This window comes from Erinaceus europaeus, chromosome 6 (genome assembly GCF_950295315.1).
Source record: "Erinaceus europaeus chromosome 6, mEriEur2.1, whole genome shotgun sequence".
Lineage (NCBI taxonomy): Eukaryota > Metazoa > Chordata > Mammalia > Eulipotyphla > Erinaceidae > Erinaceus > Erinaceus europaeus.
In genome coordinates this window covers 32,381,523-32,394,719 of record NC_080167.1, presented here as the reverse complement: position 1 = coordinate 32,394,719, position 13,197 = coordinate 32,381,523, and the positions used below count along the sequence as shown (strand labels likewise).

Here is a 13,197-nt window from a genome sequence, read left to right as displayed (position 1 = left end):
GGCAACCTGGAGAAGGGCTGGCGTGCATAGCAGGAGGCGGCCATTTTGCCAGCTCCATGTGGCCTAAACTTGCTATGCTCACACCCGACTCTGGAGTGTCCAAATGAATAAAGATTTGCATTCCCGCTCCGCCACAAGTTCCTGGTCTCTTCTCTCTCCGGTGATGCTAGCCCAGCACCTACTAATCAGATTTTAAAAAGGGGGGGAAAAAAAAGACTTCTTTGGAAGATAATTTGATATTGGTGTTTTCCATATACCCTTAATTATAAAAATTAAAACCTCCTCTCTGAGATACTGGTTTCACATGTACTGAGGACTGAACTCCACTAGGATGTCAGCTACCTAAGGTGACTTATACCTTCAAAAATATAGTTACTGGGCAAGTTCATTAGGCATGTAATTGCTCACAATTAGATTTCATAAGTATTGTTGGTCTTAGAAATCAAACATTTTTAGGCAGGCAAGTTAGTTCACTTGAATAGTGTGCTTGTCATGTTTGAGCACAACCCAGGTTTGAGCCCAAACCCCACCACACTAAAGGAAGCTTCAGTGTTGCAGAGCCTTTCTCTCTAGAAAAGTTGGCATAGAACAGGGACACCCCAATGGCAGCCAAATGAAAAAATAAATCAGTTTTTAAACATTTTATTGGGAGGGGTTAATGATTTTTTTTAGTATTTATTTATTCCCTTTTGTTGCCCTTATTGTTTTATTGTTGTAGTTATTATTGTTGTTGTTACTGATGGCATTGTTGGATAGAATCGAGAGAGGAGGGGAAGACAGAGGGAGAAAGAGAGACACCTGCATACCTGCTTCACCACCTGTGAAGTTACTTCCCTGCAGGTGGGGAGCTGGGGGTTCAAACTGGGATCGTTATGCTGAACCTTGCGCTTTGCGCCACCTGCACTTAACCTGCTGCTACCGCCTGACTTCCAGGAGTTAGTGATGTTAAGTACACACACTTTAAAATCATGAAAAAATGAGAAGTGGTCTAAATTACAGCATTAATAAGAAATATGTAAGTTGTGGTCCAGGAGGTGGCGCAGTGGATAAGGCTTTGGACTCTCAAGCATGAGGTCCCAAGTCCAATCCCTGGCAGCACATGTACCAGAGTGATGTCTGGTTCTTTCTCTCTCTCCTATCATTTCTCGTGAATAAATAAAATCTTTTTTTAAATGTTTAAAAAGAAAAGAAAAAGAAATATGTAAGTATATACACAATGGAATACTACTCAGCTATTAAAAATGGTGAATTCACCTTCTTCACCTCATCTCAAATGGAGCGTGAAGGAATCATGGTAAGTGAAATAAGTCAGAAAGAGAAGGATGAATATGGGATGGTCTCAACAGAAGTTGAAAAACAAGAACAGAAGGGAAAACACAAAGCAGAACTTGCAGTGTAGCTGGTGTACTGCACCAAAGTAACAGACTCTGGGGTGGGAGGGAGGGTTCAGATTCTGAAACATGATGACAGAGGAGGGCCTAAAGGGGGTTGAATGTGGGAAACTGAGAAATGTTACACATGTACAAACTATTGTATTTACTGTTGACTGTAAGACATTAATCCCTCAATAAAGAAATTTTAAAAAAGAAATGCATGAGACAGCATAAGCTCTATAACATCTAGATAGTTTCTACTCATTTTTCTTTCCACAACACTTTCCACCTAACTCTAACACAGTCTCAGTAAATACTGTTGAATGTGATCAAAATATAGTGTCTAATGCTTGAAAACTCAACAAATTCAACTTCTTGTCTTAAAGAACTTTTTCTGGTCTACTAAGCAACATGACCCCCATGGTTTTCCAAATGAGAAAAGAAAATGTAATGCACAATAGAATAGAATTCAGTAATACAAAGAGATTACTAGGAATGGAAAACAGAATTCAGTGCCACCAATCATGGAACAAAACCCTTCTCCGGAGTCAGGCTGTAGCGCAGCAGGTTAAGCACACGTGGCATGAGCGCAAAGACTTGAGTAAGAATCCTGGTTCGAGCCCCCACCCTGTCCCCCTGCAGGGGAGTGACTTCACAGGCAGTGCAGCAGGTCTGCAGGTGTCTCTCTTCCTCTCCCCCTCTCTGTCTTCCCCCCTCTCCATTTCTCTCTGTCCTATCTAACAATGATATCAATAACAACAATAATAATAACTACAACAATAAAAACTAGGGCAACAAAAGGAAAAAGTAAATAAACAAGTATACAATTTTTTAAAAAACCCTTTGCCATGCTGATACCTGTCCTCAGACACCTGCACACACACTTCATCCATATTTTACCTATACTATCTTCTGACCATAATCTCTCTTCCAACCTACAGTTTCACATTTCTGAAATGTTTAATATTCTTCCCCTTATATAATGACAAATTGCCTCTGTGCTAGCTACTGCTAGCTGCTTCTTCCTAATGTCCTTGTACCCCTGTCAAAATCCTGATACTTTCTGAAGCCTTCCATACTACTGCTTCTAGAAGTCAGTCATCTTTCGTTGCATGTACTTATGGTAAAAGGGGGTAGAGGAGAGACTAACCACATTCTATTATGTCATCTAATAGGATCCCTGACACAGATTTACCCTCCTCCAAATAAATAAATACAGATTATTTCAACACAGATTGTTCAGATAATTCAGGAATCCCACTGTCTTGCTAAGGCTCCCCCTGGAGACTTAGCAAGCAGAGACCACTCAGACTCCACTGCCTCAGGCTAGTAATAGGTCTACAGCTTTTTTGTGTGTATTTTTCTTATTATATTTATTTTTCCTTTTGTTGCCCTTTTTGTTTTTATTGTTGCTGTTGTTATTGATGTTGTTGGATAGGACAGAAAGAAATGGAGAGGAGGGGAAGACAGAGAGGGAGAGAGAAAGGCACCTGCAGACCTGCTTCACCGCCTGTGTAGGGACTCCCCTGCAGGTGGGGAGCGGGGGGGGGGGCTGGAATGGGATCCTTACGCCGGTCCTTAAGCAGGTCGTGCTTTGCGCCACATGTGCTTAACCATTATGCTACCGCCCAACTCCCGTCTTACAGCTTTTTAAAGATCTTGTTACATTTCTTGAAAGGGGCAAGTCATGGCCTGTAGCCATATTTTATCACTATCTCACTTTGCATCTGGGAGACCAAAGATAGCTATTTATTTTCCCAGTGCTTCAGATAGTCTTAGAGAAATCTCAGGTCCAAGTCATAATTATAAGGTTGTTACTTTAGTTATACCAGGAGGGATCTGGAAAAATACTGACTCCTAAGCTACCAGAGTTTCACAACAGGAATAGCTTGAGGTTATTTTTTTCTTTTTTAAGATTTTATTTACTTATTAACAAGAATGATAGGAGGGGGTGGGGTAGATAGCATAATGGTTATGCAAAGAGACTCTCATGCCTGCTGCTCCAACATCCCAGGTTCAATCCCCTGCACCACTATAAGCCAGAGCTGAGCAGTGCTCTGGTAAAATAAATAAGAATGATGGGAGGAAAGAGAAATAATTAGACATCAGGCTAGGTACTGCCAAGGAATGAACTCGGGACCTCAAGCTTGAGAGTCCAATGCTTTATCCACTGTGCGACCTCCCAGACCATGAGGTTTCTCTGTCTCTTGTTCACGTACAAAACTTAACCAGATATGAAATACCTATTTCACCATATTTATGCTGTGTCCAAGTTTCAAACTGTAGACATAGTAGATGTATGTAGACTCATCTAATTAAAATGCAAATCACATCCATATAATGCTGGTGTCAGCTGAAGTTAGTAAATAATAATATATGGTTTTTAGTTTAAATCACTGCGTTAATTCAAGAAATTTAATTCAGAGAAACAGAAACCAATTTTAACAAGTTACAGAGCAAGAAAACATGTAAAAAAACAAACAAAAAAAACCAAAAAACATCTTGCAGGACCAGGTGCACCTGCTTGAGCTCACATGTTAAAATGCAAGAACCTGGCGAGGTCCCATCCCTACTCCCGGCTGTCCCCACCTGAAGAGGGAAAGCTTTGTGAGTGGTGAACCAAGTCTGCAGGTATCTCTCTGTCTCTGTCTCCCCCCTCCTCTCAAATTCTGGCTGTCTCTATCCAGTAAACAAAGTTTTTAAAAAATTTAATATTTCTTAGAAAAAATAAAACATCTAATTGATTAAAAGATGACAGCTGAATAGAAATATCTGTCTGTGGATTCGACTTCCGGAGGCGGAGCTACGAGCAGCAGATCGCTTTCTCTCCTCTCCTCTCCTCTCCCGGATCAACTAGGAATACCAAAGGAGACCACCCGGACCGAAACAAGACAGGACTAGAATGACCACAGAAACCCAGTAAATCACCCGTGAGTACAAACACGCGTGGCTGGTGACAGAGAGGAGAGAGGGGCCTAAGGAGAGATTAAGTGACTGCTAACAGTTCGACAGTTTGTCAGTGGAGACACCACCTCCAGTCTGCTCCACCAACAAGGGGACAGCTGAAGGGAGGAAAGGACTCCCCAGAGACTCACCAAGTACAACTCTGAGTCTCCATTGCTACTACCCTCAGAATCTGGAGCAGCAACAGGGAGGGACACCAGGGCACAGAGATCTAACCGGGAAACTCAGGAGAAGACCTATACCTCGGTGGCATAGCTGAAGGGCTGTGAAAGTCTCTTTGCATAACCACTGGATTATCTCTGCCACACCCTGCTTTATCTCTTGGTCAGGAGTCATTGATTAAGCCAAGAAGCCTATTGATAGTTTAAAAGCCCTCAGGCTACCATAGCCTACAGGGGAAAAAAAAAAGGCTTTTACACCACTGAACTCCAACTCAGGGATTGAAAAAACTGTTAAATTATATAAAATGGTTAAAACAACAAGAAAAAATATTGGAGACTCGAACCAGGACAAGAGTCCAGCTAAAAGTCCTCCAGAGGGCGAAGCACAAAACAACGAGTTCAACATCCAAACATTAGCTAAGGAAATAATAACAGGAGTGAGTAAAGAATTTGAAAAAATTGTAATCAGAACTGCAGGAACAACAAATGAGAATATGGAAGAAAATTCTAATAATCTCATGGTTATTAGAGAGCTGAAAGCTGAAATTGTTGAGCTAAGAAGGCAACTAGCTGAACAAGCTAAAACAGTATCAGAGCAGGGCAACAAAATAGATGAACTCCAGAAAGCAGTAGAGGGCAGAGAGAATAGAATCAATGAGGCTGAAGACAGAATTAGCAAGATTGAGGATGAATTAGAGACAACTAAAAAAGAAGTAAGAGATCTTAAAAAGAGATTAAGAGATGCTTAAAACAACAACAGAGTCCTATGGGATGACTTCAAAAGAAACAATATACGCATTATTGGCTTACCAGAGGAAGAAAGAGAAGGGGAGGAAGAAAGCGTTCTCCAGGCCATAATAGCTGAAAATTTCTCTAGTCTAGACAACAGCAAAGACATAAAGATTAAAGAAGCCCAGAGGGTCCCAAACAGAATTAACCCAGACCTAAAGACACCAAGACATGTCATACTTAGATTGGAAAGGAATAAGGATAAAGAAAGGATCCTCAAGGCTGCAAGAGAAAAACAAAGAGTCACCTACAAAGGAAAACCCATAAGATTAGCAGCAGACTTCTCCATACAAACACTACAGGCCAGAAGAGAATGGCAAGATATCTATCGAGTGCTCAATGAGAAAGGCTTTCAGCCAAGAATACTATATCCTGCTAGATTGTCATTCAGACTAGATGGAAGCATCAAAACATTCTCAGACAAGCAACAGTTGAAGGAAGCAACCATCACCAAGCCTGCCTTGAAAGAAGTTCTAAAAGGTTTCCTATAAACAATCAGACCACCATAAATAGAACATATATCAAAACACTCTAAAACTCTACAAGAATGGCGTTAAAATATCTTCAATCTTTAATATCAATAAATGTCAATGGCCTGAATTCACCTATTAAAAGACACAGAGTAGGAAGATGGATCAGAAAACACAACCCAACAATATGTTGTCTACAGGAAACTCACCTAACGCAACAAGACAAACACAGACTTAAAGTGAAAGGATGGAAAACTATCATTCAAGCCAATGGCCCACAAAAAAGGGCAGGAACAGCTATTCTCATATCTGACATGATAGACTTTAAAATAGATAAGATTAAAAAAGATAGGAATGGACACTACTTAATGCTCAGAGGATCAGTCAATCAAGAGGACTTAACAATTATTAATATCTATGCACCCAATGAGAAGCCATCTAAATACATCAAACTTCTACTGAAAGAGCTACAGCAATATATTAACAGTAACACAATCATAGTAGGGGACTTCAACACCCCACTCTCTCAACTTGACAGATCATCCAGGAAGAAAATCAGTAAAGACATAAGGGAGCTAAATGAAGAGATAGATAAACTAGAACTATTAGACATTTTCAGAGTCATTCATCCCAAGAAACTGGAATACACATTTTACTCAAATCCACATGGATCATTCTCAAGGATAGACCATATGTTAGGCCACAAAGACAGCATCAGCCTATTCAAGAGCACTGAAATCATCCCAAGCATCTTCTCAGACTACAGTGGAATTAAACTAACACTTAACAATCAACAAAAGATTAGTAACAGTGCCAAAATGTGGAAGCTCAACAGTACACTTCTTAACAACTTCTGGGTCAAAGAGGAAATCAAGGAAGAAATCAAAATGTTTCGAGAGTTCAATGAAAATGAAGACACAAGCTATCAAAATATTTGGGACACAGCTAAAGCAGTCCTAAGAGGGAAGTTCATAGCTATACAAGCACACATTAGGAAACAAGAAAAGGCACAAATAAACAGCCTGATTGCACATCTTAAAGACCTAGAAGAAGAACAACAAAGGAACCCTAAAGCAACCAGAAGGACAGAAATCACTAAAGTTAGGGCAGAAATAAATAACATTGAGAATAGGAAAACCATACAAAAGATCAATGAAAGTAAATGTTGGTTCTTCGAAAGAGTAAACAAAATCGACAAACCTTTAGCCAGACTCACAAAACAAAAAAGGGAGAAGACCCAAATAAATAGGATAGTAAATGAAAGAGGAGATATCACAACAGACACTGCAGAAATTCAACATATCATGCGAGGCTTCTATGAACAATTATATGCCACCAAGCTAGAGAACCTGGAAGAAATGAATGATTTCCTAGATACCTACCAACTTCCAAAGCTAAGTAAAGAGGAAGTGGATAACATGAACAGGCCCATCACAGCTAATGAAATTGAAACAGTTATCAAAAATCTTCCCAAAAATAAAAGTCCTGGACCAGATGGTTTTACAAATGAATTCTACAAAACTTTCAAAGAAGAACTAATACCTCTACTTTTAAAAGTCTTCCAGAAGATTGAAGACACTGGAATACTCCCTGCCAGCTTCTATGAAGCCAACATCACCCTGATACCAAAAGCAGACAGGGACACAACCAAAAAAGAAAACTACAGACCAATATCTCTGATGAACATAGATGCGAAAATATTGAACAAAATTCTAGCCAACCGGATACAGCAGTATATCAAAAAAATTGTTCATCATGACCAAGTGGGGTTTATCCCAGGCATGCAAGGTTGGTTTAATATACGTAAATCAATCAATATGATCCACCACATCAACAAAAGCAAGACCAAAAACCACATGGTCATATCAATAGATGCAGAGAAAGCCTTTGACAAAATACAACATCGCTTTATGATCAAAACACTACAAAAAATAGGAATAGATGGAAAATTCCTGAAGATAGTGGAGTCTATATATAGCAAACCTACAGCCAACATCATACTCAGTGGTGAAAAACTGGAAGCATTTCCCCTCAGATCAGGTACTAGACAGGGCTGCCCACTATCACCATTACTATTCAACATAGTGTTAGAAGTTCTTGCCATAGCAATCAGGCAGGAGCAAGGAATTAAAGGCATACAGATTGGAAGAGAAGAAGTCAAACTCTCCTTATTTGCAGATGACATGATAGTATACATGGAAGAACCTAAGGAATCTAGCAAGAAGCTTTTGGAAATCATCAGGCAATACAGTAATGTGTCAGGCTATAAAATTAACATTCAAAAGTCAGTGGCATTCCTCTATGCAAACACTAAGTTAGAAGAAATTGAAATCCAGAAATCAGTTCCTTTTTCTATAGCAATAAAAAACAATAAAATATCTAGGAATAAACCTAACCAAAGAAGTGAAAGACTTGTATACTGAAAATTATGAGTCACTACTCAAAGAAATTGAAAAAGACACAAAGAAGTGGAAAGATATTCCATGCTCATGGGTTGGAAGAATTAACATCATCAAAATGAATATATTACCCAGAGCCATCTACAAATTTAATGCTATCCCCATCAAGATCCCAAGCACATTTTTTAGGAGAATAGAACAAATGCTACAAATGTTTATCTGGAACTAGAAAAGACCTAGAATTGCCAAAACAATCTTGAGAAAAAAGAACAGAACCGGAGGCATCACACTGCCAGATCTCAAACTATATTATAGGGCCATTGTCATCAAAACTGCTTGGTACTGGAACATGAACAGACACACTGACCAGTGGAATAGAATTGAGAGCCCAGAAATGAGGCCCCACACGTATGGACATCTAATCTTTGACAAAGGGGCCCAGACTATTATATGGGGGAAGCAGAGTCTCTTCAACAAATGGTGTTGGAAACAATGGGTTGAAACATGCAGAAGAATGAAGCTGAATCACTGTATTTCACCAAATACAAAAGTAAATTCCAAGTGGATCAAGGACTTGGATGTTAGACCAGAAACTATCAGATACTTAGAGGAAAATATTGGCAGAACTTTTTTCCGCATAAATTTTAAAGACATTTTCAATGAAACGAATCCAATTACAAGGAAGACTAAGGCAAGTATAAACCTATGGGACTACATCAAATTAAAAAGCTTCTTCACAGCAAAAGAAACCACTACCCAAATCAAGAGACCCCTCACAGAATGGGAGAAGATCTTTACATGCCACACATCAGATAAGAGTTTAATAACCAACATATATAAAGAGCTTACCAGACTCAACAACAAGACAACAAATAACCCCATCCAAAAATGGGGGGAGGAATTGGACAGAATATTCACCACAGAAGAGATCCAAAAGGCCGAGAAACACATGAAAAAATGCTCCAAGTCTCTGATTGTCAGAGAAATGCAAATCAAGACAACAATGAGATATCACTTCACTCCTGTGAGAATGTCACACATCAGAAAAGGTAACAGCAGCAAATGCTGGAGAGGGTGTGGGGTCAAAGGAACCCTCCTGCACTGCTAGTGGGAATGTCAATTGGTCCAACCTCTGTGGAGAACAGTCTGGAGAACTCTCAGAAGGCTAGAAATGGACGACCTACCCTATGACCCTGCAATTCCCCTCCTGGGGATATATCCTAAGGAACCCAACACATCCATCCAAAAAGATCTGTGTACACATATGTTCTTGGCAGCACAATTTGTAATAGCCAAAACCTGGAAACAACCCAGGTGTCCAACAACAGATGAGTGGCTGAGCAAGTTGTGGTATATATACACAATGGAATACTACTCAGCTGTAAAAAATGGTGACTTCACCGTTTTCAGCCGATCTTGGATGGACCTTGAAAAAATCATGTTGAGTGAAATAAGTCAGAAACAGAAGGATGAATATGGGATGATCTCACTCTCAGGCCGAAGTTGAAAAACAAGATTAGAAAAGAAAACACAAGTCGAACCTGAAATGGAATTGGAGTATTACACCAAAGTAAAAGACTCTGGGGTGGGTGGGTGGATGGGGAGAATACAGGTCCATGAAAAATGATGAATGAAATAGTGGGGGTTGTATTGTTAAATGGGAATCTGGGGAATGTTATGTATGTAAAAAAAAAAAAAAAAGTAGAAACGCAAAGCAGAAATTGACTGAGTTTGGAGTATGGCACCAAAGTAAGAAAGCAGAAGTACACTAGAGTTTGCAGTGAGTACCTCCCTAATACTTCCTCTCCACTTTTCCAAGCTTTGGGTCCATGATTGCTCAACAATTTGTTTGGCTTTGTATGTTAACTCTCTTTTCAGTCACCAGGTTCCAGGTGTCATCAGGATGCCGGCCAGACTTCCCTGGATTGAAGACACCACCAATGTGTCCTGGAGCTCAGCTTCCCCAGAGACCCATCCTACTAGGGAAAGAGAGAGGCAGACTGGGAGTATGGACCGACCAGTCAACGCCCATGTTCAGCGAGGAAGCAATTACAGAAGCCAGACCTTCTACCTTCTGCAACCCTCAATGACCCTGGGTCCATGCTCCCAGAGGGATAGAGAATGGGAAAGCTATCGGGGGAGGGGGTGGAATATGGAGATTGGGCGGTGGGAATTGTGTGGAGTTGTACCCCTCCTACCCTATGGTTTTGTTAATTAATCCTTTCTTTAATAAAAAAAAAAAATTAAAAAAAAAAAAAGAAATATCTGTCTGTGTTACGGTAGCACAGCGGGTTAAACGCAGGTGGCGCAAAGTGCAAGGACCAGCATAAGGATTCTGGTTCCAGCACCTGGCTCCCCACCTGCAGGGGAGTCACTTCAGAGGCGGTGAAGCAGGTCTGCAGGTGTCTTTCTCTCCCCCTCTATCTTCTTCTCCTCTCTTCTTTTCTCTCTGTCCTATACAACAATGACGACATCAATAACAACAATAATAACTACAACAACAACAGCAACAAAAGGGAATAAATTTTTTTTTAAAAAAGAAATGTGTCACTTTTCCTTTATTTATTTATTGGATAGAGACAGAAATTGAGAGAAGGGGAGAGAGAAAGAGAAAAAGACACATGCAGCATGGCTTCAAAGATCCGAAGCCTTTCACCCCTGCCCCTGCTTGAGCCTGGGGCCCTCAGGAACTGTTGTTCTTCTTCTAGCGTTCTTCCGTAGCCAGTCAACAGCGTCAGGTTGAAAGCTGTCAGGAGCTGCTTGTTGCTGGCTTTGAAAGTGACTGGGATCCATGTGGATTCAGTTGGCTAGGAAGGATCGTCAGTTTCCCCAATGAATGGGTACTCACGGGATGCACCATGAGAAGGTCAATCCAATGTAGCAAGTGCTAGGTGCACCACAGCCACCATGCCGTGTATGTCATTTTTCGATTTGTCATTTTTCCTAATAGTTATGCTGCTGGGGGGAGGGACTGCACAAATAGAATTTTTCAAAAGAATATCTTAATGTACTACAAGTATATTTAGAGAATTCCTATAAAAGCTCTTGACAAATTTATCCTTAGGGAATAAAACAACTTTACATGCAAGATTCACTTGTATTAGGATCAAGAACAGTGCAGATTCTGAGGGGAGGATGTGGTCAGCACCAGGAAGAAGATGAAAAAGAAGTATTTCTCTTCTTTTTAGCCAGGTCTATCTCTGATGAGAAAGCTAGAGAAAAGGTTAATGCCTCCTGAATACCAGTCTGGGCCGTCTTGGCGTCATCCTAAATCCTAATTCCCACAAACACCTAAAGTAGTTTCTGTGAAGAAGTAAATTCCCCAGGTCCCCAATAATTGATTCATCTAGGAGCCCTCCCCCACGTCCCCCAATAGAAGGCTAAGTGATTAAGAGCAAACCTTTAAAGGACCAGATAATGAAGGAATTTCCCCTTTTCCCCACCCAAGGGCAGCAGAGTTTCTGATTAACTAAGAATGTTTACAGAAGATACACCGAAACCCATCTGCCTTGTAACCTTTATGCCTTGAAGTTCTATGATAACCCGCATATTTTTGCTTCTGTAATCTCACTTGCTTAACACGCCACATGGTAGTTTCGGAATGTTTATTCTAGGAATGTATACTCATGTGAGTCCCTTGAGACCCCCCCAGTTCCAGACCTCGAAATCTCAGAGCTACAGGGCTATATTAACACGCCAGCCTGGGATCTCCTAGCTAGGATTTGTCTCTTGTCTTTGTGTAAATCTGTGTACTGGCCTTATTTTCACTCCTTCAAACTTAAGAATAAATTCCTTATACTTCACTTATATACCAGAGTCGTGTCAGTTTGTGTGCGTTCGGATCAGAAGTGCTCTTTCAGTTTCCAAGTGGAGAACCAGCGCTACCACCAAAGGGCTCGGGCTAAGCGCCGGCCTCCACAGCCATCCATGGGCCCGAACCACCACCCAGAAAACGGATTCTGCTCGAGCCACCCGGGGCGCGGGGGTACGGGGAAAAGCTATTGCAATCTGCCATCTAGACCCAAAGACTAAACGCTGGCCACGTGGAGAGAGGAAAAAACAATCCCACACAACTTTTAACCCTTGGGACGCAGACAGTCTTAGCCCAAACCGGTTAATGCGCTTGGCTACTACGAGGTGACAAGCCAGCCCCCCCCCCCCCCCCCCCCCCCCCGCGCAGGCCAAGCGAAAACTCCGCGCCGCACCTCCCACCACTCGCGCTTCCCAGCCAGATGGAGCCCGGCGGGGCACCCGATCCCCGAAAGTTGCCGTGTGAAAAGTGGATCTCCCTGGTGAGGGAACTATCTTGGACACAGACAAGCACCCCTTCTTTGGCGCCGGCGCTTGGGGGAAGCACGCGGGGACTTCTGGAATAGAACTTAGGTCCCGGAGAACTTTGCCAGGACAACGACACGTAAAGAAAAGAGGCACCCAAGCCAGGTCTTGGAGCCTCCTTACCATCTCCTTGCGGAGCAGCGCGAGCGCGGCGTCCAAGTTGGGAGGCTTGGCGGGCAGCGCTCGGACCCGGGCCCCTGCTCCCGCCGCGCCCCCGCGGCTCAATTCGTCTTGGATGCGAGATTTCTGCGCGTAGAGACGCTCCAGGTGGCGCCAGCCGCCCGATGCCGAGTGCAGCAGCCCACTCAGGCTCTTGGGCAGCGGGGGTAGCCCGTCCATTCGCAAGCCCCGGACAGTCCCGGTAGCCCTGGGCGCCGCCGCAGCCTCGCTCATCTCGCCCAAGCCTGGCTACCAACCAGCCGGCCACCCCCGCCCCCGTCTCCGCCCCGGCGCTAGGCTTCCTGGCCCGCCCCCTTCCCGCCGGCGCCCCACCCACTTCCCCTCCCGGTCGCCCCGCCCCTGCTGGGCCCCAGAGAGTCAGCAAAGGTTCGCTTGACTCGCATGTAGCTTTTTTGGGCGGATTAGTCTCCTGTTAACTCTAAATCAGGAGGGCTGGCACATCGAGATCCAGGCAAGCTACTAATTTGCTCCAGGCCAGTGACCTCTGCAGTGTCCTGCTGTAGCACCAGACCCACTATTAGAATTT

At 42.5% G+C, this 13,197-nt stretch overlaps 1 protein-coding gene across 2 annotated transcripts in view; it reads right to left on the bottom strand.

Annotated features, from left to right (window-relative positions):
* FAM89A (family with sequence similarity 89 member A) overlaps nt 1–12,933 on the bottom strand; it is a 61,013-nt gene extending 48,080 nt beyond the window's left edge. For both annotated transcript variants that reach the window (XR_009550214.1, XM_007537607.3), the window contains exon 1: nt 12,615–12,933. Coding sequence is in view for 1 of the 2 variants with exons in the window: in XM_007537607.3 (XP_007537669.2) it covers nt 12,615–12,884 (270 nt within the window). In the remaining variant the exon portion in view is untranslated. The remainder of the gene's footprint in view (nt 1–12,614) is intronic.
* Nucleotides 12,934–13,197: the final 264 nt, after the last annotated feature.